The following is a 27,442-nucleotide window of genomic DNA, read 5'->3' on the forward strand; positions in this document are numbered from 1 at the left end:
TATGAATTAATTGTTGTATTTGTATTAAATATTAATGGTGGGATTCAAAGGTGTTACATCTCTATGTATCACAATATATTATGTCTCTAACCAAATCAAATAACTTAATGAATAAACTCATATCATTTATGTTTATTCTGGTTCCAAACTTAAACGAAATTTCTCACAATCAAATATATACACTTCAGAGATCAAATATAAGAAAATATCATAAATAAAGTTTCGTAAAGCTAAAATCGTTCTTACAACGAAAATCAGATATGGGAACCAAGTCACATACTTTCTACATGATCCTTCAATTTTGACGGTGGCATGCCTTTAGTCAACGAATCAACAATAATCAATTCATAGCTAATATTATTAATAACAATTGTTTGATCTTTAACACGTTCTCATATGGCTAAGTACTTAATGTCGACATGCTTGCTTCGACTTCCACTTTTATTATTCTTAGCCATAAAAACCGCAGCTGAACTGTCACAGTACATCTTTAGTGGTCTAGAAATTGAATCCACAATTTTCAACCCAGAAATGAAACTTTTCATCCACACACCATGTGATGTAGCCTCAAAACAAGATACGAACTCAGCTTCCACCGTGGAAGTGGCGATCAAGGTTTGCTTTGCGCTTTTCCAAGAAACAGCCCCGCCGGCTAACATGAAAATGTAATCGGATGTTGATTTTCTTGGATCAACGCAACCAACAAAGTTTGAATCAGAGTAACCATTGACCACTAAATCTTCAGTTTGCCTATATATAAAAATGTAGTTTTTGGTTCTTTGAAGGTACCTCATTACTTTCTTTGTAGCTTTCCATACACGGATTACTCTGATATCTGCCTAACATTCCAATTGGAAATGCAATGTCAGGTAGTGTGCAAACCTGAGCATACATTAGGCTTCCAACAACGGAAACTTAGGTAATATTAAGCATTTGTTTCCTTTCAAAATCGTTCTTAAGGCATTGTTCCAAATGGAACCTATCACCTTACACAATAGGTGCATCAAAGCAACACTTTAAGTTTAGGGCTATGATGACATGTCATCTTAAATTATTTTCAGCATATTTTTCGGTCATTTTAGTAGTGATTTGAGTCAAAAAATAGGACTTGTAGAGAAGTTGTTCAGGGTTTAAGGGACATTGTGTAATGTTTTCATATCGAGTCATATAATTCTAATTTTTTTCCTATATTAAGCAATTCTTAAGTGTTTTGTAAGATTCTATTGAAAAATCATGTAATTCGGCAAAACAAGACACCTCATGAATGAGAAGACATGGAATGAAGATTCAATAGACCTATGAAGATATTACAAGTTTGGGAAATTTTGTCCCAAGTACCAAGACAAGTTTGGAGGAAGAAACCACTTAAAAAGTCAAAGAAAAAAGGCAACAATGCACTAAAAGGAGAAGCTACATTCCTCGGCTGTGCTGACATGTGCCTCGGGTGCGAGAAATAATGTTGGAAAACATTATTTCTAGCAATCACGCGTGAGGCCCATGTTTTTGAGATTTTTCAATATGGTGCATGATATACCCTTTCCGATTTTGCAGTCTTTCTTTTCTTTTTTGGTCTACCCGGTCTTACAAGTTATGAACAATCTCTCCAACCACACAATCCACTTTCATACCATAAAGAGGATCAGTGAAGCTTTACAACTGATGACATAGTTGTTTTGTGATCTTGATCTTAACAATGATCAATTTGATCTCACAACGACTTTTCTCTATTTCTCTCTAAGTTCAACCTGATCACCAAAAGATGAATATGAACTTTTCTATTTAAGTTCAATCTGATCATGCTAAGGTGACTATGATTTTTTCAAATACACTTAAAGTTATGCCAAAGATATAGTGGATACTTTGGTGTATTTGTGATGTCAAAATAATGTTTAAGAATGAATCTCAAGTTTGAAGATGATTCTAATCTTTTTCAAGTAATCTTGATTTTCTGCTTCTGATCTTTTTGTGATCTGATTCTAATGTCGAAATGAGAGAGATTTATACTCTACATTTGAATAATGGTACCCTTTATAGAGCTATGTCTTAGCGAGCAAGTCAAAAACTAGCCATCGAGAACTAGCCGTTGTTTAATCCTTTAGTGGGTTGCCTTCATGACCAAGAACTCTTGAGATTAGTCGTTAATCCTTATGCTTTGCTTTCCAGCTTATGATTTTCCTGTGCACATTTAGGCATGTTTCTTCCATTAATTCATTTGACATTTTTTTAATTTGTGCTTCTGATGTCATTATGACATGCTTCTGATCTTTAGAACTTCAATCTTTTGTATCTCTTAACTTGAAATTCTAATCTACCTGATCTGCATCCTCGAGCACAACTGACTTCCATTCCTTTCTTCAAAAAGCTTGATCTTGACTTTTGAGATGAGAATCAATGTTGAATACCAATTTTGAATTTTCTATTATAGCCATTTTGAAGTGTTTCTGATGTATATTTTGAAGTTCTTTTTTATCGAAGAATTTGTTTTTAAGATCGGCATAGATAAACTTCTGATCTTGTATTTCCTTAGTCAATCTAGTTCTTCAATATTGTAGTCCTTCTTATCATTTCGTGTCGTTGAAATTCATGTTTCTTGGGATATTTATGCATCTATAATATCATGTTATAAAAACACTTAAAAGAAACTTGGTAGAAAACAACACACATCAGAATCAATTTGATCTCTTTATTTCAATGAAGTTTGTTATCCTTAAAACATCAATTTAAGAAGGAATTTATGATTTTCCTCAAAAAACTTTGAGTTATAATATTGTTTATTACAAATCTTGTGTGATTTTGTTTGTTCATTTGATAGCAGCTCATGTAATGGAAGTTTCTATCCCTCATGTTATTGTTATGTAGACTTATCTTTTTTCGGGCTCAGGCCCTCTATGTAATAAAAAAATTTCAAAATTATGATCAAACAACTTAAATAACTAAACAATAGATACTACTCATTCATGAATCAACCAATTAGATTCCGTATTTAAAAGAATAAAAAAGATTTTCTTTTGTTGAATAAAGATTTTTTTCATTAGTTTTTGAAGGAATTAACCGTATTACTCACAAACCATTTTTTGTACGGAAACAAACCATTATTTTCATATCTGAACTCTTAACAAGTGTAATAATAAAAATATTTATTGGCATTTTTCATAAAATTGATTCAAACTCTAAAATAAAATAATTCGTATAGATTAGTTTGATGGTGTAGATTTGAAACCTCGAAACGAGTCTCCCTTACCATGTCAAATTTAAATCCTCTTTATGCTAGGTCACTTTATGTTTTACTCAAACTTTAATTGAATCTTCACAAATGGAAAATAAAACTAATCCTACAAATTAATCGGTTCTTAATACGAAGAATATCGAGTTAAAAAAAAAAAAAAAAGCAAACAAACAAACAAACCATCCTAGTTATTATCACAGGTAAGCAATGTTGTCTTGTCTATCTCCCACTCGCCTGTTCTTACCCATCAATCACGATTTGCGCGCTTCCTCTTTCAAACAACAAGATCCAACGGTTGAGATTTCAGTCTTCCTTTGACCCTTACAACAAGCTCGATTTTCGAACCACTATATAAGCACTTCACCCTTCTCTCTCGCATCACATCCCATCCCATTTCTTCTTCTTCTTTGCCTCCTTTGAGTTTTTCTCTGATCTCTCTCTGTAACAAACACAACACAACACAACAATGTCCGCTGAGAAAGAGAGAGAGACCCAAGTTTACTTGGCCAAGCTTTCCGAACAAGCTGAAAGATATGAAGGTTATGTTTTTAATTTTGTTATTTTTTAATGGGTTTGGGTTTTTTTTATGTTTTTTATGCTGACATTGTTCTAGATCTGTTTTTTTGTTGTGATTTGGGTTTGAAATGTGTGTTAAGATGTAAAAGATTTGATTTTTTGATTTGGGTATTTATCATTGTTTATAGATCAATCATTTTCTAGATTGGATAAATTTACATTTAATTACTATTTTATTTTATTTTAATTTTGAAGGTGGTTCTTGCTGATGCATTGATTGGAAATTTGTTTGAATTAAATTAGATTAAACTATTAATTGTTTATTGATGTGTCATTGTGTTGGATTTCCGTGTTACTTGTTTGATTTGATGCTTAGATTAGGAAACTGGATCTTCTAAATTGAGAAATTTGGTAAAATATGTTATCTAAAAATGTTGGTAAGAAATTTAACAGTTGATGTTATGTGTACATTCATAATAAATTATGGATGTGTTGGAACATTTCCCTTTGATTGCGTCGTTGAAATTGAGATTACATACTTTACCTTTTAAAGTGAATTGTTCAATTTTAAGAAGCTAAATTCAACAACAGTAATGACTAATGATGGGAATTATGCTTGGAAACAGATATGACTTACCAAAGTGATGTTATAGACCCAAATTGGCCAGTCCATTATTAAACACGTAATTTTTACCGTATCAGGGGAAGATTAATTTGTTAATAGTTTGTTCAGTTTTATTTTGTTCCATGTTGAAAACTGTATAATTTTCAAATAATATTGTTGACGCTTCTGAAAATATGTATTCAATATGCAGAAATGGTTGAATGTATGAAGAAAGTGGCAAAACTTGATGTTGAACTAACTGTGGAAGAGAGGAACCTCCTCTCAGTTGGATATAAAAACGTCATTGGTGCACGAAGAGCTTCATGGCGCATTATGTCCTCAATTGAGCAGAAGGAGGAGTCTAAGGGTAATGAACACAATGTTAAAATGATCAAGAGTTACTGCCAAAAGGTTGAGGAGGAACTCTCCAAAATCTGTGGTGATATTCTGACAATTATTGACCAGCATCTGGTTCCTGCTTCCACCTCGGCAGAAGCTAATGTTTTCTATCATAAGATGTGAGTCATATTTGCTACACTGCTTCTGTACTACTTGATTGATTGATTCAAATCCTTTCCGACTTGTTGGCCATCAGATTTATCGCTATCTTCGTTATGGAATACTTTCTTCCTTTTAGTAGACATATTATTTTAGATTCAAAGATATCATCATAGTTCTGACAAACATAGAATCTGTATGACTGGTGGTTTCTTTACTTCTTTTTTTTTGCCTTGCATATTTGTTATCCACCTGGTAGATGAGCACCCGTTTCATGATTAAGTCCTACTATGAATGAGTCATTGGATTTGTGTGTTTATATTCCGCTCAAGTTATAGGGTTTCAGATAAAGATGGAAGTAAATTAGACTTTGAATTCTAGTTAATTATGGATTATAGATATAGATACTACATTATAGGTTATAGATTACAGGTTGATATGATTGATGATACGATACAAAAGACTAAACACTATCCCTTGTTTATTAAACTCCTAACTAGAATCTAACAGTGAAGAACTCATGATAAGGACTACGAAATATGGAAACTGGAAAGATAGTTTAAGTTACTCTAAAGATAATATCGAGATATTATTACATATTCTCATATTCTTTAACATATTCTGCTCATCCTTATGTGATATGAAATCTCTTTCTGGCTCACACGTACTTTGGCTCTCTATCCCTGATTTCCTTATGCTTATTTTGATGCAGGAAAGGGGATTATTTCCGGTATCTTGCTGAGTTCAAGACTGACCAAGAGAGAAAAGAGGCTGCTGAGCAGTCACTGAAAGGATACGAGGTTTGTATTTCAGCACTAAAGTGATTCATTAATAAATTATTTCTGATGGTTATCTGTATATTGTGCTGTTTCTTGATTTTCACAACTGTTTTGATTATTAGGCTGCTTCCGCCACTGCAAACACTGATCTTCCATCAACACATCCAATCCGTCTTGGACTTGCACTCAACTTCTCTGTCTTTTATTATGAGATTATGAACTCTCCTGAAAGGTAAGCAATCGATTCTCTCATACTTTGCATGGTTCTGTTGCTTTTGTTTCTATCTATTGTCTAAATGGTGGTGATAAAACTTACAGGGCCTGCCATTTGGCCAAACAAGCTTTTGATGAGGCGATTGCAGAGTTGGATACCTTGAGTGAAGAGTCGTACAAGGACAGCACTTTGATCATGCAGTTGTTGAGAGACAACCTGACTCTCTGGACCTCTGATTTGCCAGAGGATGGAGGTAAGGGATAATGACTAACACTTGATTTAAGATGCATCTGTGTTGCACGTCCTTCAAGATCTCCAGTTTTTTGCTTTTAAAAATTAGGGATATATTGCCCTGAGATCCAAGATTTTTAATCTGGATGCCAAACCAAACACATTGAAAGTATAGGTATATATTGTTGGGTAGGTTGGCATTCCATATCCTAGTGGGGACAAATGCTCCCATTGTCCACCAAGTTGACTTGTCCCTAATCACCGCAAGAGTAATCATCCACTCGATTTGTATCCTTACCCCAACCTTGTCAAAAAATTAGGATGAGTATAAACTAAGAAACTGTGCCTGCTATTGGATAAATTATCCAGAAAACCATAGTCATATTGTTTCCAGAGTGAGTTTCTTCTAGTGAATCGTTCCTAGTTAATTGTGTAATTAAGCTTTTGTTATTTGGTTTATAATACACTTAGAACTGCTCCTACTAAAGAGGTTCTAAAGGTTAATACTCTCTTACAGGTGAGGAGACCATAAAAGCTGAAGAAGCCAAACCCGCTGAGCCTGAGGTATGTATAAGATTGGTTTCGGCTATATTTACATTTGTTTGTTTTCTGAAGTACTATGTATGCGAAGCCATAGTTATAGATCTATAGTAATAAATTTTTAATGATGTAGAATAATAAATTCTTTTAAGTGAAAAAAGGGTATCTAACTATCTACATATTTTCTGAAGTCACTGTTTTCTAAACATCCATTAATTTCTACCCCCAAAATTTGACATTATGTTTTTGCAGCATTGATAAGATTTCATTGGATCTCTGGCCCCAATTCGGTAGTGATGTATCTAAGATACTCAGTGAAGAGGGGATTTTTTAAGCTTTTCTTGCTATGGATTTGGACTAGACAAGGTGGAATTTGGCCACTTCATAGCTCTCGTGCCCTCTTAGTTATCCAACCGAAGCCGGAAGATCTGCACCTGTCTTTGTGTTTTTTTTTTTTTCTTCCCTTCAAACTTATTTATTTATTTCTATTGCCTTATGTTTCTAAGTAAAGTGATCAGTTGTAGCAATGAACAATTCACATTGACCTTTTAAGCACATTTTTCTGCATTCATCGAGTCTGAATTGGTTCTTCTGATTAAAATGTTTTTGTTTTGATGGCTGTTTTACTGAATGGTGTAATTTGAACTTGAAATCCATGACTCGTTTAAGTGAAAAACAAAACGTGGGAAATACATTTTCTTAATTGGTGAAAATACAACTTGCAACTTCTATCTAATATCACAAATATATATATATATATATATATATATATATATATATATATATATATATATATATATATATATATATATATATATATATATATATATATATGGGATTTGCTAGAACACACCCACTAGTTTTTATGTGGGAGTGTTTTAGCAAGCTACACCTTAAGGTGTGTTTAACTACTTTTTAGTTATATCTTTGCTAAAACACACCTTCTAAAATATAAGTGGGTGTATCCTAGCAAATGCCTATAGGAATTGCTAACATACACCCACTTATTTTTTAGAAGGTGTGTTTTAGCAACATTCACCTTAAGGTGTGTTTAACAACTTTTTAGTTATATCTTTGCTAAAACATACCTTAATAAAAACTAGTGGGTGTATCCTAGCAAACCCCTATATATATATATATATTTGTGAAAAGGGTATGGTGACTTAATTAGAGATATAGAGGGCTGTTGGATTTGTAGTTTTTCTAAAAAAACTGAGATTTTGTGGTTCTTTTCTTGTGGAGTTGTGGGGAGTTATGCAAGGTCTGTTATTAGCTCAGTTCAGCGATTTGATTCTCTAGTAGTTAGTTACTCGAGTGTTATGGGAAGTTAGAGTGAACAATACTTACAAATAAACTAATAGATACGTTTCCATTGCGCTAATTTTGGAAATCTGGGATGATATCGAACAGAGGGATGTTACCATAAAAGTAAAATTTAATTTACATTTTCAGTTAACACTTGGAAGTCATAAATATGAACCCGGGTACTCAAAAATCAGTGTACTAAACTCTAGTTATATCGCTTCTTGTGGTAATCATGCACAATGTTAAGCATTAATAAGCTGGGTAGTAGAAAGGGCATTCTGGTGTAGAGACAAGTACTTTCCCAACCCTTGTGAACATATCTTGTTATTTACACAGCCAAACCAACATTTATCGGCTTCATTTTTCCAATCTCTCTTCTCCCATCAATGATGGTACAGAAGAACAACTGTATTCTTTTCTGACTTGTGTGATTACTTATTTTTGTCTAAACAAATTTATCCGTGAAGAATTTTGGTGGTGCACGACATGGTTTTAAATTGCAATTGTTGCAATTTTGATTTGAATCTTATTTATAATTGCAAAAAAACACAGCCAATGCAATCAAAATTGTAGTTGCAATGTTGTAGAGACCTCAACATCATTAGCATAACGAGTACAATTCCAGTTGCGGAGACCTCAAATTTGTAACACAGGCAACTACAATTCCGATTGCAAACTGCAATTCAAAACCATGCTATCCGACACGATTTTTCCAAAAAGGTCTTGGACCCTAATCCAGACTACATCAGCCACATTTAATTCCTCGCAGCATAAAAAATGCCACTGGAATTTAAAACTTTAATTTGGTATATAGTCTTCTGATCTAATAATCATATTGTTCAAATTCTTGCTTATGTTACACATGAAAGTAAGTTTATAACTATACATGCAAGTAATCAATGAAATAATTTATATCTACGTGAACACAAATGGTTAAAATCTATTGAGGTTCCATTCTTATTACAAATTGAAAGCATCAATAACACTATAACCTACGCCATAGCTTGCTAATCAGTTAACAGCAGAAAATTCTTATTCTTTCCTAATCAATATATCATATCATCCTGCTTGCAAAAGCGCGAAATGAAACAAATATGAACTAAATTCTGAATCGAAAACTAAAATGTAAATGAAAAAAATATAGTAATGAATCAATCACCTAATGAAAAACAGAGAAGTGAGAATGTTCTGCAGGATTATGTGCACGATCGTGGTGACGATGATCACGGTGATGGCGATGATGATCAATCTCAAACGAAGTAGTTTCTGCATCCTGAACTGGAACTTCTTCTGATCTAACAGTATCCAAAAGAATGTCTCCGATTCCATGAACAACAAGCCAATCACTAACATACAAATCCGGAAAAACCACAGGAACACCGTTATTCAGCAAAAACAAATCACTACCAGCACTAGTTTTCACATTCAATGTGAAATCTCTCTGATAAGTCCAAATCAACGTTCCTTCCTCTAACACAACCAAATCATTCCACACAATCTTACACGGCACCAGATGACAGCGAAGTATATCGGAATATTCCGTCACGTTTCCGACGTGACTCACCATAGCTTCGTCGATCGGCGCGAAAACAGTTAACTGATCAGGTCGTTCTTTAAGACCTAGAAACTGTAAATCAAGAAACGCCGCCATAACCGAACAACCTCTCGATCTCAGAACACCGCTAGCTTCCTTGAACGGAAACGTTGATGAATCGGTGATTAACCGTTTTGATCCAAAACCGCCGTCGCCGGAGATTTTTCTTGATGAAAAACAACCGTGTCTGGAAGGACGAGGAAGCTGAAAATAAGGATCAAAGAAGCTTTCCGTTTGAAAAATAACGAGATATTCGTCATCGAGTAACGGCGTTGGATTAACCGTTACGTTGTTGATGGAGAGTTTACGGTTGGAAGTAGTTGTGACGGTCAGGGAGTGACCGGGGAGAAGAGTAGCGATATTCGCGCCGAACGGAAGAGAACGGAGGCTGTGGAGAGAGAAAGCGTGAGGTAGGAGTTGATAACGGAGGAGAGAGAGAGGAAGCTGAGGAATCTGGCTGAAGGCGAAGTTCGTCGGAGCAAAGACAGTTAAGGAGCGAGATTGACGGCGAGCGATGAGAGAATGGGAAGCGAGTTCGAGGTTGAGTGCCATGGCTTCGTGACCGGCGGTGGTGAGGATTTCGGCGGCGTCTAGGATGGTGGAGGAAGGGTGGGAGGTTACGGTGGAGAGAGAAAGGAGGAGGAGAGAGAATGTGAAGAGTGTAACGGTGGTGGTGGTGATGGAAGCCATTGTTGATGTGAAAATCGAGTTTGTGATTTTTGGTGTTAGTTATGTACTCCCTCCGTCCCGGAATAACTGACCCATTTTCTAAAAAAAAGTGTCCCAAAATAACTGACTCATTTCAATTTTCAATACAACTTTCATCATTCCCAATACAATATAACACTAAATAATACTACTTTTATCATTCCCAATACAATATATTTCACTTTTCCCTTTATTTATACACTTTTCTTAATCTGTGTGAAAAACCAAAGTAGGTCAATTAAACCGGGACGGAGGGAGTAGTAGTTATGGTTTCGTTTTGTTTTTGGAGGGAAAAGTTTGACACGTGGAGGATTTTGATTTGTGGTGAGTGAGGAGGTTGTTGTAATTTCGTTGGTGGAGGCTTGTAAGAACTAAGATAGTTATGAATCTTATCATCTATCAGAAGATGATGACCAAAGAGATCTTCAATAATCTTCCATTCAATACGAGTATGATTAAAATATAATATTTTTACGGTAAATTCAATAATTTGACAAGAATGTATCACTTAATATTTAAATGAGTTTCTTTTAAAAAAAATTATAATTAAAATACAAAAATGAACAAATTATTTTTTGATTTACAAAAATGATCGTTGATTTATTGATTTGTTTTAACAAAATACAACAATTTATCAATGAATATCGAAGAAGCTCTTTTAAAATATGCATGTTTAATACTATTTTTTTCTCTTGGGTTTATAGTCTTTTTTGTTAAGTTGGTTCAAGTGGTGTTTGAATTTATACTTTAAAATTTTCTCCCAATTTTACCATTGTTATCTTTATTTAAAAATTTGACCGTTTAATTTTTTTAACTAAAAGAGGATAGCTAGCGTAGTTGTAAAATTACTTTTGCAAGCATTAGAGGTGGTAATTTTGGCAGTATTAAGAGTGGTAGATGGATTAGAGCCAACCATAGTTATCATCTAAGAGAGAAACAATGCGTAAATCGATGAAAATACAGGTCATTTGAATATAAGCATGTATTTTCAACGGTTGAAACCCGAAACTGAGACTAGATCACGAACCAGAATAAAATTTTGAGTCTTGAGAGACAAACGACAATCAAAATGGCGCTAAGGTATGCTTTCACGGCCAAATGCGATGGGCGACACATGTATTAATGTGCCAGAGAGACGGACGACACATGTGGGTTAGTGCTGGAGGATATGGGACAACACTTTCGGGGGACTAGCTGATATGGGATTGCAACTTGAATCGTGTGGTCGGTTGCCATAATGGTCACTGAAATGGATGGCGGGAGCAGAAGTTGTTTGTGAAGAAGTGATGAAACTAGAAACTAGAAAATGTCACAGCGATAGAGGAGGGGAAAATCGGAGTTGAAACACGACTCATTGAAAACAATTCTCACTGGTGGACAATGTTTCCATCAGACAACCACGATATGATACGATGTAGAATGAGAGAGAGAGAGAGAGAGAGAGAGAGAGAGAGAGAGAGAGATAGTCTGGAAATTCTGTGTTTAGGCTGCACTATGAAGATTGTATAATATAGGAATTATAAAATAAAGATCATTTAATTTACAATGGAATATGCTAAGGAATAATATAAGTAATATGTTATTCTAGATTTCTCTACATTATATTTCCAAATATTAGCAAATACCTTAAATTTTCCTCATGTATTGCTACGTCTTATGTTGCGATGTTATGTCAAATACTTATCTTTTAACAGATTACAAATACCTTTAGAGTAAAAGGATGGTGTCCCAATTCAAGGGAGAGAATAATTTAAGACTCACAGAGCACCTACAAATAAATTTGGCTTAATTGATTATCCAATCCCTTAACGTTATTCTTTGTTTCGAAGTTGTTCCATAACTTTAAAAAATCTCAATATGGTCTCTTATGTATTTTGATGCCAACCTTTTTGGTCATCTCCATTAATTTTTAATTTTTTTAACATTTGATCAAAATGGATAACGACAGAATACATTAAGGACCTTATTGAGACTTTCTATAGTTATGATATCACTTTTGAAATAAAAAATTAAGTTAATGGATCAGGTGATCAGTTGATCCAATAAAGTTACATATATCTCTTTAAAAGGCACTGCCGAGGCTAAAATACAAATAATTTGGATCCAACACCTTTTTTTTACCACTAGATCAAACTCATGGAGTTGGTTTGATTATATTTTTAAAATGTGTACTGATATATCTACAACCGTTTTATGACAACTTTTTAGACAACCTTATTCTTCTAGGACAAAAACAATATTGAGAGAGGGAGGGTTATTATGAGAGTTATCCTAAAGTGATCGTACCAACATCATTTATCTTTTAAAATATTGGTTTTTTGTTTTATTACACAAAGTTTAGACGAGTTAGACTCTGTGACTCATGATAGTCAGGACATGCCTTAAAGCTTAGCAAACACTTACAAAATACTTATCATTTATGAAAAATATCATTACATCGACATCGGAAGTTGAATCTATAAAGTTAAAGGTGAGTCAATTCCTTTTAATTGAAAATATTGGTTCAAATTGAATTCAAATAATTTTGATTTGATGAATCCATATGGGTTTTTCCATCCGACCCAAATTGTTCTCGGGTTAACAACAAATCCCCCATGGGCTTTTCATATACACCAAAACCCTAACCCTTCAAAAATCAGAAAACGTCTCTGTTTTCCCCCATTTTGCAGTGCAATTCATGATGAGTAAGAGCAGTGGCAAAGAAGCTGTGAAACCCAAAGAGGACGAACAAGATGGCATGTCTGTTCATTCTCCCTGCAAACCTCCTCCTTCCTCCGCTTCCTCTCTCAACAAGGTCTCTCTTTAACTTTCAATTTCAATTTTTAATTTCAAATTTATCTGAATTTGAATTTGAATTTGATTTATGATCATGGTGTTAGGATATAGACCAGGTTGAATTGGAGCTGAGACTATTGGAAGCTCTTGAAATTTATCCTCCATTGAAACTTCAAGGTGCTTCATTTTTTTATTTGTCTTCAATTTAAGATTTTTTATATGCTTATGAAATTTATATGAAACTCAATTTTGTCCCGAGTAGGTAGCTCAATTTGTAAGTAAGAGATGCCAAATGAGTTTTAACTCTACAAATTAATATAACCTCTAGTTTACGAATACTTGGTTAAAAAATATTTTATCCTCAATTTCTTGGCAAGGCTCTGATCAATTCAGTTTATAGGGTAAAATGAGTAGTATCAATAATATATGAAGACATGCCGACACTGTTGATAATTTGAGTAAATCACACAATTCAGTATAATTATATGTGTGGTGTTGTGTCGGTGTCCGACACCAGGACACGTCTAATCCGAGAAGTGTCCGTGCTTCATAGTCAATAATTCATATTATATATATACTCACATGACAAATCAATGCTGGTTACAAATTACAATATCAATCCTTGATTTTTGAACTTTGCTAATTACTCACTTTAGATGAGTCGAATCCGAATATCTACATGAATATTTTATATTTTTTGGCTTAGGTTTAAATATGATTTTAGTCCTTACAATTACAACTATTTTATTTTAATCGCTCTATTTTTTTTGTTTGGGTTTAGTCCTTGCAAATTCAAAAACTTTTACTTTCTTATTCCCCGACGTCATGTGGTACCATGTGGCCCAATAAGGTGACATTAGGGACTAATAGGTTTTGAATGTGTAAAAGGTTGAATCCAAACAAAAAAACATATAGGGACTAAAACCAAAAGCGTTATAATTGCAGGGACTAAAATCATATTTAAACGTTTGATTTATGCGTAATTTACACTCACGACCTATTGGGAAAATGTAGTTAGGCCCATGTCCATGCCTCAGGCCCTTTTTTATGTTCTGGTTTAAATGACTTCAATACCATTTTAGAGAGTACAGACTTAGGGTGCATTTGGAAGAACTTATTTACAGGTTATATGGGGTTATCTTATGTCATATGCATCTGTGCAAAATGTTTGGGTGAACTTATGAAAATCATTTATGATATGTCTTGAGTTAATTTTAGCTTATATCGATAAGCTCCTTGAAATAGCTTAGGAAATATCTTACAACTTATCTGAAAACAATTTAATTATATTTCATCTTTGATTATAGAAATATTTCATACATAAGTTCTGATATACTAAGCATTTATTCATTGAACGCTAGATTAATTTGTTTATTCAAACACACCTTAAGCAAAGTGATATTTGGCTACAGTTTGGAGGTTAGGTAACAAACAATGTGAAATCATCAATTACTTGTCTTTATTGGTTGAAAAGCTTTTGTCCATTTTCACATATGAACCTGTCAAGTGAAGAGTAAGCATTTGTTGAGGCTACACTACAAGAACAATAATGAATTGAGCATCGTGATTGAACTTATTATCATGTCTGAACCTGTCACATGTGATCAGTGCTTGTTTCGTTTTTATTTCATACTGTTTATTTGAGTAGTTGTGCTAAGACAGAGGATCACTTTTTTCTTGTGGATCTTTCCTTTGTTAGATAGTTTAAGACTAGTAATAACTCATAAGAGATCACCATTCTTCATATATTTATTTTATCTCGGCTTTGAGATTCATCCATTTTTATGCTTACCATTAATATTCATTTCATGAAGGAGTACATCGTCACTTTGTCCTTTATGGTCTGATGGAGTATCTAAAGAGGAGGTTTGTTCTTCTTTCCACTTTTATGTCTTTTTGATTATAAAGATCATGATGTGCCTGATATCTATATTCTGACATATGATCTTACAACTATATACGCTTCATTCAGTTTTGACAGACACTTCACTGCTGAAGAGGTCCTTGAATTACTGGGACGGTTCTACAATATAGAAATGCTGGTATGCTGTCAACAAGTTTCAATTCTTCCCATTCACATAACATGTTAGTTTGTGCTTTATGTTTTAACATGGTACTTTTGATTTGTTTATCGTTCAACCTCAGAAATCAGACGATGATGAGATCGATGTGCTTAATAATGAAGAAGATTTCAGCTTGCCTCAGAGTTTCTTTTCCAAGGACGAATCCTGAGCTACAAATTTTGTAAAGATGGTTATTATTCTATCCCGTCATCGTCTTCTCCCCTAATTTTGGGTTGGATTATGTTTCGATGGTGGTTCTTTTATCGTTTCTGTTAACTTATGGTGGTTCCGATAATTCTGTACTCAGTATAATAATCTCTGTTTGGGCTTCTTAATAATGTATTTGACTGCAATGGCTTGGGTATAATAAAGCATTTAAACTTCAGGGTATATATTATCTGATAAAGAAGAGTACATATTAATCTCAGTTTTGAATCTTGCATCTAACATTCAATTATATTTTCCATGCTACCGCTGAGTCATTCCAATTCCAATTTATTGGTATGATTTTTTTTTTTTTTTTTTGGTTGCTAAGGCTAGCTATGTTTGTGGGAAAAGGGAGGGGAAAGTTATGAGGATAAAGGAAGAAGAAGTAAGGAGATCAGAAGGGTTTTAAGTAATCCCTCCACATTACATATTTATTTTTTCATGGGACCAAAACTCTCTTATATGGGATTACTAAAAGATGCATTGAGAGAGGACTTTGGAGTTCCAACATCCTCTCTTTTTGATTAAATAAAGGGAAATACTAACCGGTGCATTATAAAAGGAAATTATATAATAGTTATTGCATTGAAAATTGGCTAATCAATTTATAAAAAGTCAAAAGTTTCCTTTTTTAGTAATGACTTCCTTTTTTGGTATCATTAACCGGTTAGCATGACCAATAAATAAACAATACAGTTTTCTTTTTGATTTTTGGAGTTCAAACATCCTCTCTTTTCCTATTAATTCACAAAAAAAGCCTTAAGTAGACCTAAATATAGACCTAAATAATAAATGGTCACCTTTATTTTATGTAATCTAAAAGAAATAAAATATTCTTTTCATTCATTTTGCTTTCCCTAATTATGAGACATACAATGTTTATATAAATTGATGCATACATATGATAAGATAAATAATCAATCACACGATAATAATGCCCCCTTCTAGAATAAACTAGAAGATTCATTATTATAACCTCCATGATTCTATTGGTCGATTACAAAATTACCGGTTGTTTTGGTGAATTTGGTTGTTCAACCATAGCTCTTAAACCTAAAGTACAAGTCTTCCAAATTTAGTCACTTCAACTGCTCTGGTGTTTTTGCCTAAATTTGAATGGTCACTAAGTAAATTCTAAATAACCTCTAAAAAAAAGTAAATTCTAAATAAAGATACTTAAATCACTATATCACAGGTATACATATTTTTTTTTTTGGTAACACATACATATTATTATTTAATAAAACAATGATTACAAGGGACACCGTCACCCTTTGATAATTTGGATTCTTGACTTTGACATTTTGTGACGAAAAGAAAATTATGTCATTTCACTTTCACTAGCGTGACCAATCTTAATCTTAATCTTAGTATATATAAATGTTAAACAGTGCCGCCTTTTTTGAGGGTTTAAAAAATCTTTTGCAAAGAAAAAACTCTTTGCAAGGATTCGAACCCACAACATTATGGTTCCATGTAAGCACTCCAACCACTAAGCCAATAATTGTTTTTGTGATATAATTTTGATTCCACTACCTCATATCCAATATCAAACACCCTCATTAAAAAACTAATTAATCCCTTTTTCTTTCTTTACAGAATTGAACATTGAACGTTTCTGAACCCTTATTCCTTTGATCTCAACCCAGAAGGCAGCGGTTTCCATCCATTTCTTCCCTTTTTTTTCCTTCGATTTATCCTAAAAATTGTGACTGTGATGCATATTTCGTCCATACTAACTTATTAATGGTATGATCACTAAACTAATTTTGATATAAATGCTATTTTATTCATTTTGATTTTGTGGATTGTGATTGTGTCAGTTTTGATGAAAGTTGATGCTTGAAATCCTATTGTGATTGTGTTAATTTCCTTGGTTGTCAATGCTTTAAATAATAAGACACTTAAGGCTTTAAGTAATAACACACTCATGCTTTAAATTGTAATGGTTACTATTGACACTTTCAATTCCAAATCGTATTTTCGAATGTTTAATATTTACTTATCTACTCTTTTTAGACTGAATGTAACTTGATTTGTGATATTGAAAATGATTTTAATTTGAATTATTCAATAATATAATTGTAGTATTTATTGAAATCTAATACAAAATACATTTATCCAATTTGATGTTTATATTGTCAAAAAAATTGAAACAAACAAAAAATACCCGTGTATCGCACGGGTCAAGGTCTAGTACAAATAAAAATGCGATCATAAACTTGAATACAAGTCTTGTGTATACTTGTTTTTGTTTGAGTGAGTTGTTATATTAGCCTGCTTTTTAGAGAACTATTAATTATTGATCCACCACTGAAATTTTATTGTGGAAATGGTTAAAACAATGCACTCTTGTCTTGAAATCCAACTAAATGATTTATGAACAACTCATGTGATAACCAACAACATACTTTGATATATAGGTATGGAGAAATGATATTTCTACAACCATTTTTTGACAACTTTTGAAACTACTCTCTCTCTCATACTCACATGTGGTTTTATTCTCTCTCTCTCTCTCTCTCTCTCTCTCTCTCTCTCTCTCTATTGTTTTTATCCAATAAGAAGAGAGGAAAAATGGTTGTCATAAAAGTTGTCTAAAATTAGATGTACAAATATCACTCATCATACGGACAAATATCACTCCTTATGCATATAGTTTTTTTGTTATTATTTTTTATATCTTTTGATTGACCTCGATTTCCATGCACATCCACTTGAAGAGAGAATAATATGGATAACACTTGTGTACCATTAATGTACCAATGTTATATAACATTGACCAATTAAGGTGTGCCACGTGGCACACCCTTTAAAAAAATTATCAAATAAAACACTTATTAAGTAACATTGGTATGTGGCACACTTTAATTGGTCAATGTTATATAACATTGGTACCTTAATGGTACACAAGTGCTATCCAGAATTAATATACGTTGTCGCAAAAGGTTGTCCCGATTAAGTTGTACAACTAACTATCTAAAAGCTTACCCCTCTATCCTTGTAAACAAAAGAGAATGTTGGATGTAGAAAAGTCTTGGCACACCAAGTTTTCATACACATCTTGATACACATTCAACCCAACAATATCGTATTGATTTGCTTGTAAAAAAATAAAAATATCATATTGATTCGAAAATGTTGCATCAATATTGCACTTAATAAAGGTGCATTTGTTTTCTTCATCATTTAATTTGATGCCCAAACGCTTTTCTTTTTCCATGTCCGTTCTTTTGAGTTTGGTCTATGACTGTTTTTATTTGGTCACACAAAACGTGAAACCATATTCACCATTGTACAAAATATACTCTCCATCTATTGTTATACTATACGGTAACGATGATAAAGAGTACCCTTCATTTCTTTTGAGAAATTGAAGAAATCTCAACAATTGTTAAGAGGCCAAGAGGCAAAACTCACTTTGATTCCATATTCTTTTAAACTTTTTTTCATTAATGTGTGTCAAAGTAAGATTTCCTCATTTTTCCAATTGCATTTCAAGGGTTCAACCATGAAAAATAGAAATGCTTGTTAATATGGTTATGCATCATTCATAAAAACTAAAAATTGAAGACCAGCTAAAATCATCATAACTAGTATTGTCAAATTTCCATACACTCTAAAACTCTAAGGTTTTGTTTGTGAGTTGTCGATTTTGAAGTGGAGAGGGTGACTTCTAAAAAAGATATCAAAGACAAAAATGTTATTAAATATGAATTAAGTGTGATAATATTAAGTTCTTTCAAAAAAAATATTTAAAAGATATATATCAAAATATATAACCCTTCAAAGCTCTCCACTACAAAAGCCAACTCACAAACAAAGCCTAAATTTATGACAAAAGTTGCTAACTTTTTTTTTTTTGGGATTTGTAGACAAAGTGACAAACACCACATGAAATTTGCAGACACAACCGTGATGTACCAAACTCAAACCCGAATGAAGATGTGCTGCCTAACAATATCGTTATTGCAGTTGAGTTAGACCTTACGGACAAATAGTTACTAACTTCCTAACAATAGTTACTAACAAGAACGTCATTGCAGTTAAGATAAAAAACCATTTCCTATAAAATATAAATGTAAATGAACACAAGTTACCATTATTTTGTCCCTATGAATCCATCAGTATTAAGTGTAGACCGTACTGAATTATACAAACAAAAAGGGAAAGCCACCCTCATGTATATAAGGCTCAAAATCAGGTAAACAATTACTTGGGAAATCTTGGATGCCAATAAACTTAACATTGAACAAATATGACCAAGTACTTCCTCCAAATAGGGCCGACATACAAATTCACTACATCAGAGCATCCTCATGTATCACCACCATGCCCCTATATCAAAACCTTGTTCCTACAATAACAATATTACTCAGTATGATTAGTCACATCAAACCTATTTCACCGAACACTGGCAGTTAAAATTTGCAGCACGGAAAAAAGGGTAAATAAATTTGTTTCGCAAAGGAAATGAGATGCCAGTTACAACCTCATTGCTTGATACACTTGAAAGTTTACAGAGAAAAATTTTCATCAAATCAATGAGCTCCACTTATTGTAATTCATCATAATCTTTAATTAAAATAGGGAAAAGCTAAGAGAACGGGATAGCAATAACAACAAATGGCCCAAGAACAATTTTCCAAAGTGAAAATGCATTTCCATCTCATATCACAACAAACTATAGTTTACTCACCAGTATGGCAGTATCAATTTTCCCAATCACTGTCACTTGTAGTTGGCTGATCCTTACTAGAGAAATCATTAGGAGTACTTGGAGCATTAGGTACCTAAGTGTAAATCATCATAATCATTATTTCATATCATAGTTAAATTTCTTCAAAAAGTTGAATTATAGGAATTTATACCTCTTGAGCTATAGCTTGCAAAACATCATTAATTTGTTCGTCTGCTGAAAATCGTGTTTGAAGAACAGACACAAGATTCCCAAGCAAATTTTCTAATTTGTGGACCCTATTTTCAACATTAGATCTTCGAGATGAACCACTTGAATGACGTGGAACCTTGCCAAGACAACGTACAGATCCTTTCCTTTCAGGGCCTCTTACTCTTGAGTATACGTCATTCTCCCAATTTGTAGAATCTTGAGTCTTTTGAGGAGTTCGTGAACTTGTTGCCTCCACCATATGCTTTTTTAATTCACCCTACACAAAATATAAGACAAAACTTACTATGTACAGTTCAACTGCAATGCATTACAATCAATAGCTTCAATCATCGGCAATTCAATTTATTCCTGAAAATTCAAATTCTTACAATCACATTAGCTGCCTTCTCATTCACAATACTGCCATCTTTACGAGTACGAGTCTCAATATAAATTTCAGCTCGTGAAGGTTGTGCTCCATTAGCCTCAGTTGTCTAACATTTGAAATAAAAATGTCAAATCCCATTCATATTAAGAAATAATTATAAAATGAGAACACTAACACTCTTTTTAACACACTTTTGATTGCACTCTTCATGGTTGATTCATTTTTAGAAAATGTCAATTTAGTTGATCACTTATAAAAAAATGTACCCACTTTTTCAGTAATAAACAAAACATAAAATGTGTACAACAGGGTTTAAATAAGAGTATTGCTAACATTACAATTAAAAACATATTACTCATATAAGTAAACAAAGACATGATTTTTGATAGAACACTATGGCGTCGTTTGATTCATGTAGCCGACCCCACTTAGTGGGATAAGGCTTGGTTGTTGTTGACAGGTAAACAAAGAAACAATAATGAAATAAACCACCTCGTGAATGAACCTTGGAAGACTCTTGGTTCCCATGCAATGAAAATCCTCGTATTTTGAGCGATTCCTTTTGTTGATGTTACTTATTTTCTTTAACATGGAAATAAAAAAGTCAGTGTTGTACATAACTTCTATATATAGTGAAGGTCAATGACATTAGAGATGTACCTTTCCCTCCTTGGAACACCAATGATGTACTAAAGCACGATATTGAGAAGGATCAACTCTTCTATCAGGGATGTAGGCAGCCATTTCTTCCTCGGTCTTGTTTTCATCATATCCCTTTGCTTTCAAGTCATGTTTGAATTGCCTCCACTTAGCACTCAAGTTATCTTTTAGTATTTGCTTTGTTTGCTCGGTCAATTCAGGAACAAAGTGAAACTTACTCTATTATTGAGATAATTAGCAAAAAAAAATAAAAATCGTAAGACATACAGTAAAAAGGAATGTTCAAAGAGTGAAATCAAACAGAACTTAAAAATTTACAAGACCTGTATCCACTCAAACATATTAGTTATGTTCAACTCTGGCATGTCTTTCCAGCTTAGAATATTGATGGGAGCATATTCGTGCTTCCTTACCAAGCAGCCCAGTGCATTTAAAAGTTTTTTACCTTCCCACCCTATAGGATTACCTAAAGTATCCACTTCAACACATATGAATTCTCCATCTGGTAGATTCCACACATCCGACATTCGGGTATAACCTCTTACCCTCTTCTGACCTAAATCATGTATGGATGTCACGTTACAAACCATACATCATATGCAAAGGTATATACTTACATATTTATTTTAAAAATTCAAACAGTTACCTTTAGTTAAACTTTTACTCATTCTACTAACAGAATTAGGAGTTTCAACATGATTTTCCACTGGTATTTGTTGCTCTGATTGTGATTGGTCACTTTGGAGATTAGGACTTGCTACCACTGGATTTCCTCTTGTATCTACTATGAAGAATTCAAAATAAAAAATTATGAAACTTCAAGACAAAAGTATAAAAGAAACTGTTATGATATAGGATAAGGAATTACATCCTCTACAATGAAACTTCTCTCGATCCCTCTCCAACATTTTCACTTTCTTAACCTTTTTCTCAAATTTTCTCTTTTCTCTCTCTCCTCTCACACTCATTTTTCTTTGTTGGAGAGGATCCAAATCCATAAACTAGTTCTCTCTCCTGAATGGTAAGCTTGTAGAACAATACTAATTGTCAACAAATTTGATATGACTACTAACTTTCTTAATTCTCGTGATTTAATCAACAGGGTTCTGTATATAGGGATAAAGGTAGTGATTGACTAGATAGGAAGTATCATGTATAACAAATGAATCTTCTATACATGTATTGTACAAATGATACTTTCTAACTAACTACTTATTACTTTCTAAAAGAAAATTTGGTGTAAATATATATGCTTGGATATCAAGCATTTAACGTGATTTTGGGGGCCAAAATCGATTCAAGCTGAAGCAAGAATGTGTAGCTTCTACGTTTATTAGAATTGATTCCAAGCATTTATGGTGCTACACTTTCATTTATTATGTATTTGCCCTTTAACAATTTGTACAATTAAGTCTTGAATAACTTTTTAAAGAAAAAATTAAAGTCCATTTTGGTAATTTCACATCCAAAAGCAATTTTAATTCAAACTATCCAAACAACATGAATTGATAAGAATCAATCTTACATAAATGTATCCAAACATAAATCAATTTACACTCAACTCACTTTTAACTAAATCAATTCTCTCAAAATCAATTCTATCAGACTCAATTCTCGCCACCGCACAACCAAACACACACTTAATCCTTATCCTATTTCCTAACAAAAACTGAGCAAACAAAAATTTCATACCTCCAACAAATTGGTCACACTCTTCATTTATATTGTGGTTGTTTTGGTTGACTTCAATAGAGCTATCAATTAATTGCTTTTCAGCTTGTAGTCTCCCACTTTTTCGAACAACATTCGGCCTTTTGTTCCTCTCATTGGTATCTATCATATATAAAAAGCCAATTTATTTTTTAATGTCTACAAGTGGTTTAAAAGATAAAAAAAAAAATTATGGTTCGCACACAATTGATTACAATGATTGTGTATTCTAACCTAAATGATACACATGTAATAATACCAAAATTACTTACATAATTTTAGAAAAAACAATACTCTTGGGGCTTGTTTGATTGTGTTTTGGACTTTGGTTCTTGTAAACTATAGTATAAATCAATTTTTAAAAACGATTTTAGAGGACAAAATAAATAAACCAATTGATAAACAAGGAAATAAAAAAACTTGCTTGGTAAAAAATATTTATACACGAGGAAATAAATACTTTTGTTCTTAGTTTTTAAAATGATGAAACAGGATTCAGTTTTGTAAAAGAATTTTGAAACCATTTCATCAGATTTTCTTCTTTTATAGTAGTATTTAAAAATAGAAAACAAAATTTTAAAAACACTATTCAAACAGGCCCTTACCTTTAAGTAATCTTTTACTCATTCTACCAAATGAAGTAGGAGATTCCACATGACTTCCCACTTGTACTTGTTCTGATTGTGATTGGCCATTTTGGTGGTTAAGACTTGCTACCATTAGGCTCCTTCTTGTAGATACTATAAAGAATTCAAAATCAAAAAGCATGGAACTTCAAAAGGAAGAAAGAAACTTAACAGAGTTAATTTTCATACCTCCTCCAGATTGTGCACACTTTTCACTTATATTGTAGTTATTTTGGTTGACTGCCTTAGAGCTATCAATTAATTGGTCTTCAGCCTGTGCTTTGCCACTTTTTCTAACAGCATTCAATCTTTTGTACCTCCCCATGGTATCTATTCATAATCAAATTATTTTTTAATTTTTTACAATTGGTTTAAAAGATAAAAAAATCAAGGTTGATAAACAATTCTTTACAAGACCAAACCTAAATGATACATAGGTAAACATATAAGAAAATACCTGCACATTTATTTTTAACAAACACTACACTTACCTTTCGGTAGACTTTGACCTATTCTACCAAAAGAAATAGGATATTCAGCACGACGTCCCACTTGTATTTGCTGTTCTGATTGTGATTCATGATTTTGGTGACATGGACTTGCTACCATTAAATTCTCTCTTGTATCTAAAGAATTCAAAATAAAAAATAATGAAACTTCAAGACAAAAGATGAAAGAAACTAAGCAAATAAAAACTTCTTACCTCCTCCAAGTTGCGCACACTTTTTGTTTATACGATGGTCGTTTTGGTTGACTACATTAGAGCTATCAATTAACTTCTCTTTAGCATGTGCTTTGCCACCTTTCCCAACAGCTTTAAACTTTATGCGCCTCCCTACGGTATCTATTATAGATAACCCAAAGTCAAATTATTTTTTAATTTCTACAAGTGGGTTAAAAGATAAAAAAAATTAGGAGGGCAACTCTATGGTGCACAGGTGAGACAAGTCTTGCATCATGCACAAGCTAGTTTCCACCATTGGATCAATAAATCTCACCATTAAAGTAAATGAAATATGATGCGACTTTTTGATCCAATGGTGGAAAAGACACTTGTGCATGGTGCAAGACCATTTTGTTTGTGCATGTTAGACAAAGACAAATTAGGGTTGATAAACAATTCATTGCAATGATCATGTAACCAAACCTAAATGATACATACATATGTAAACATATAGGAAAATACTTATTTTTTAAAAACACTACACTTACCTTTAGGTAAACTTCCCACTTGTATTTGCTGTTCTGATTGGGATTCATGATTTTGGTGACTCAGACTTGCTACCATTAAATTCTCTCTCGTGCCTATAAAATTAAAAAAATAAAAAATAATAAATATGACACTTCAAGGCAAAAGGAGAAAGAAACTGACAAGAATAAAAATTTCATACCTCCTCCACAATGTGCACACTCTACATTTATACGGTGGCTGTTTTGGTTGACTTCATTAGAGCTATGAATTAATAGCTCTTCAGCTTGTGCTTTGCCACTTTTTCGAACACTCAACCTTGTGCGCCTCTCCAGAGTATCTATTATAGATAATGCAAAGTCAAATTATTTTTAATTGCTACAAATGGTATAAAATATCAAGCTAAATGATACACAGTTAAACATAGGCACAGTTTTTTAAAATATAAAAAATAAATGATACACAGTTAAACATATCAAATTAGGGTTGATAAACAGTTGATTATAATGATTATGTAACCAAACCTAAATGAGACACATGTAAACAAAGAGGAAAATACTTGCACAATGACTTTTAAGAAAAAAACTTCACTTACCTTTAGGTAAACTTTTACCCATTCTACCATAAGAAATAGGATATTCAACATGACTTCCCACGTGTATTTGCTGTTCTGATTGTGGTACATCATTTTGGTGATTCAGACTAGCTAGCATTTGATTCTTTCTTGTATTTACTATAAAAAATTGAAAATAAAAAGGTATGAAAATTCAAGAAAAAATGAAAAAGAAATTGAGCCAACAACAATTTTCCACACCTCCTTCAAATTGTGCAAACTCTTCTGTTTTACTGTGTTTGTTTTGGTTGACTTCATCAGAGCTATAAATTAACTGTTTCTCTTTAGCCTGTGATTTGCCACTTTTTCGAACAACATTCAACCTTCTGCGCTTCACCATGGTATCTATTAAAAATAATCCAAAGTCAACTAAGTTTTAAATTGGCGCAAGCAATTAAAAAGATGAAAAGTACTATGGCTGTAAACTTCACCTAGGAAAAGAAAATAAAAAAATGTTCACCTTTCACTAAACCATATATGTATTGTCATTGGCATTAGTGAGCAAAAGCATCATGGATTAATCTATCTATGTCATGATCAAACCTCTGTTCTATTTGATAAGTACTTCGAAAATTTTGATAGGCCCATTAAGAGGAAATGGAGTGAGATGGTTATAAAGGAAGTGAGGGGCATGTGTGAATTCTATTGAGTGGTTGTAGCTGCACAGAGAAGCTGGTTCTCTGTTGAGTGGGTTTATCTTTCACTTCAACTTTCTGAGGCGAGTTTTATTAGACATCTAATTCTTATCAATTTTAACTTAATTCAGTTCAGGTCCCAATAAAAGAGACTGTATTCAACTAATCAACCAAGATTTCACAATCCATTTTTACGGAAACACCGAACAATTTATCTCGGAAACTTGATATAATTTTCTATCTCTTTCTTACATTTCTCTAGCCTTACATTTCTAATAAATGGGGAATATAGTGGCAAAACTATGGCACAAATCACAAATGGGGATTCTTCCAGGCAATTACAGTTACATCATTTATGCTTACAGTTAACGACTCCTAAAAAATGGGGAACATAGTGCCAAAACTATGGCCCAGTTCAGACACCTCGTATTCTTTGTTCAATAAATCTGCAGCCGTGTGACGATCCTATTTATACACCTCTTTCAACTATAACTCATCAATTTGACTGGAAAAAAAAAACTACAAGTCATTTCTGTCACCACAATGATTTAAGCTTTTAAAATTGTAAGGTATTTAAGTTCCTGTTTGGATAAACAGCTTATTTACAGCTTACAGTATAAGCCCTTATTTTTCTTATAAGCTTTAAATTATTTTCCATTTTCATTAGCTATCTTGGAGAACGTATGCAAATAAGCTAAAAACAGCTCATTGTTTTCATAAGTTCTCCCAAACAGTCTCACAAAATTTATACCAATAGATAAGCTAAAATAAGCCAATCCAAACAATAAATTTTTATAAATATATTGTAAATCCAAATGTAATGAAAGATCTAGGGTTTTGAAAAGGAAATGACAAATTGGATAATCACTAACCCTAGCCTAACCTAACATGTAATTTCAAGTAATTTCAACTTATGATGTAAATCGATCAGCTTAATTTACAGCTTAAATGGGGAATCACGGTGCGGCATGGAGCTATAATCTGCTGTGACGCAAATCGTGGTGGAATTGCATCCTCGCACGTGCACAAAGAGAGGGAAATGAAAATCCGAAAGAAGAAGAAGAAGAAGAAGAAGAAGGAAAACCTGAACTATGTCGCTGCCTTATTTGCTTTCAGTGTGATGATGACTCTAAGTTGACGGAGTTGCTCAGTTTTGTTTCTAGTGACGGTTGGGTGGGCATGTCATTACATTTTGGTGTTTTTCTCTTCCCACTCAAAAATTAATTAATTTTTCTTTTTTAAATATACCCTTTTTGAATTTTAAAATTTGGATAAAATTTGGATGATATTTGTGTATTTTTTGAATTCCAAAACCGTGCAACGCACGGCTGGAACACCCTGACTACAACACGTTAGTTTGGATTATAAGGCAGATTAATTTTTAATTAAAGTTGAAAACAAGAACAGCAGACTAATTCTACACCGTCGTAGATTTACTGTCATCATCTGTTTAGAATAAATACCATTACT

The 27,442-nt window shown here is 33.0% G+C and overlaps 4 protein-coding genes across 9 annotated transcripts; 2 read left to right on the top strand and 2 right to left on the bottom strand.

The window, feature by feature from the left end:
* Window positions 1-3,606: 3,606 nt before the first annotated feature.
* GRF12 (general regulatory factor 12) lies at window positions 3,607-7,209 on the top strand. Its single transcript, XM_085715057.1, has 7 exons — window positions 3,607-3,765; window positions 4,558-4,864; window positions 5,557-5,644; window positions 5,746-5,855; window positions 5,942-6,090; window positions 6,586-6,632; window positions 6,861-7,209. The coding sequence occupies exons 1-7, from the start codon at window positions 3,693-3,695 to the stop codon at window positions 6,864-6,866; spliced, it is 780 nt and encodes a 259-aa protein (XP_085571183.1). The 5' UTR covers window positions 3,607-3,692; the 3' UTR covers window positions 6,867-7,209.
* A 1,560-nt stretch (window positions 7,210-8,769) lies between these two features.
* Window positions 8,770-10,236, bottom strand: LOC146921768 (putative fasciclin-like arabinogalactan protein 20). Its single transcript, XM_085715055.1, has one exon. It carries the CDS (start codon window positions 10,195-10,197, stop codon window positions 9,073-9,075), a length of 1,125 nt encoding a protein of 374 aa, XP_085571181.1. The 5' UTR covers window positions 10,198-10,236; the 3' UTR covers window positions 8,770-9,072.
* Window positions 10,237-12,731: 2,495 nt separating this feature from the next.
* LOC146921769 (chromatin modification-like protein) lies at window positions 12,732-15,443 on the top strand. Its single transcript, XM_085715058.1, has 5 exons — window positions 12,732-13,009; window positions 13,095-13,167; window positions 14,805-14,856; window positions 14,963-15,032; window positions 15,136-15,443. Exons 1-5 carry the CDS (start codon window positions 12,893-12,895, stop codon window positions 15,220-15,222), a joined length of 399 nt encoding a protein of 132 aa, XP_085571184.1. The 5' UTR covers window positions 12,732-12,892; the 3' UTR covers window positions 15,223-15,443.
* Window positions 15,444-19,306: 3,863 nt separating this feature from the next.
* On the bottom strand, window positions 19,307-27,147 carry LOC146921770 (uncharacterized). Of its 6 annotated transcripts, none has more exons than XM_085715062.1 (18): window positions 27,057-27,147; window positions 25,539-25,682; window positions 25,320-25,457; window positions 24,927-25,064; window positions 24,748-24,840; window positions 24,239-24,379; window positions 24,027-24,161; window positions 23,725-23,865; window positions 23,515-23,649; window positions 22,892-23,032; window positions 21,846-21,980; window positions 21,523-21,755; window positions 21,200-21,418; window positions 21,032-21,121; window positions 20,541-20,645; window positions 20,132-20,428; window positions 19,960-20,053; window positions 19,307-19,617 (listed from the first exon to the last, which is right to left on the bottom strand). In XM_085715062.1, the coding sequence occupies exons 2-17, from the start codon at window positions 25,675-25,677 to the stop codon at window positions 19,973-19,975; spliced, it is 2,361 nt and encodes a 786-aa protein (XP_085571188.1). In that variant the 5' UTR covers window positions 25,678-25,682; window positions 27,057-27,147; the 3' UTR covers window positions 19,307-19,617; window positions 19,960-19,972. The 6 variants fall into 6 exon arrangements, with proteins under 6 accessions (XP_085571188.1, XP_085571185.1, XP_085571190.1 ...); XM_085715059.1 differs by having other exon boundaries at window positions 21,846-21,983; XM_085715064.1 differs by having other exon boundaries at window positions 26,914-27,147.
* Window positions 27,148-27,442: the final 295 nt, after the last annotated feature.

Source organism: Medicago sativa, chromosome 5 (genome assembly GCF_051527215.1).
Source record: "Medicago sativa cultivar Bolivia chromosome 5, Bolivia_mono, whole genome shotgun sequence".
Lineage (NCBI taxonomy): Eukaryota > Viridiplantae > Streptophyta > Magnoliopsida > Fabales > Fabaceae > Medicago > Medicago sativa.

Coding starts and splice junctions, on each gene's coding strand:
- LOC146921770 (XM_085715059.1), bottom strand. CDS start 25,677: ATGGTGAAGCGCAGAAGGTTGAATGTTGTTCGAAAAAGTGGCAAATCA. Junction 24,162..24,238: donor GTGTGCGCAACTTGGAGGAG/GTAAGAAGTTTT, acceptor TGAATTCTTTAG/ATACAAGAGAGAATTTAATG. Junction 23,650..23,724: donor GTGTGCACAATCTGGAGGAG/GTATGAAAATTA, acceptor AATTCTTTATAG/TATCTACAAGAAGGAGCCTA.
- GRF12 (XM_085715057.1), top strand. CDS start 3,693: ATGTCCGCTGAGAAAGAGAGAGAGACCCAAGTTTACTTGGCCAAGCTT. Junction 4,865..5,556: donor AATGTTTTCTATCATAAGAT/GTGAGTCATATT, acceptor ATTTTGATGCAG/GAAAGGGGATTATTTCCGGT. Junction 6,091..6,585: donor TGATTTGCCAGAGGATGGAG/GTAAGGGATAAT, acceptor ACTCTCTTACAG/GTGAGGAGACCATAAAAGCT.
- LOC146921769 (XM_085715058.1), top strand. CDS start 12,893: ATGATGAGTAAGAGCAGTGGCAAAGAAGCTGTGAAACCCAAAGAGGAC. Junction 14,857..14,962: donor ATGGAGTATCTAAAGAGGAG/GTTTGTTCTTCT, acceptor CGCTTCATTCAG/TTTTGACAGACACTTCACTG. Junction 15,033..15,135: donor TCTACAATATAGAAATGCTG/GTATGCTGTCAA, acceptor GTTCAACCTCAG/AAATCAGACGATGATGAGAT.
- LOC146921768 (XM_085715055.1), bottom strand. CDS start 10,197: ATGGCTTCCATCACCACCACCACCGTTACACTCTTCACATTCTCTCTC.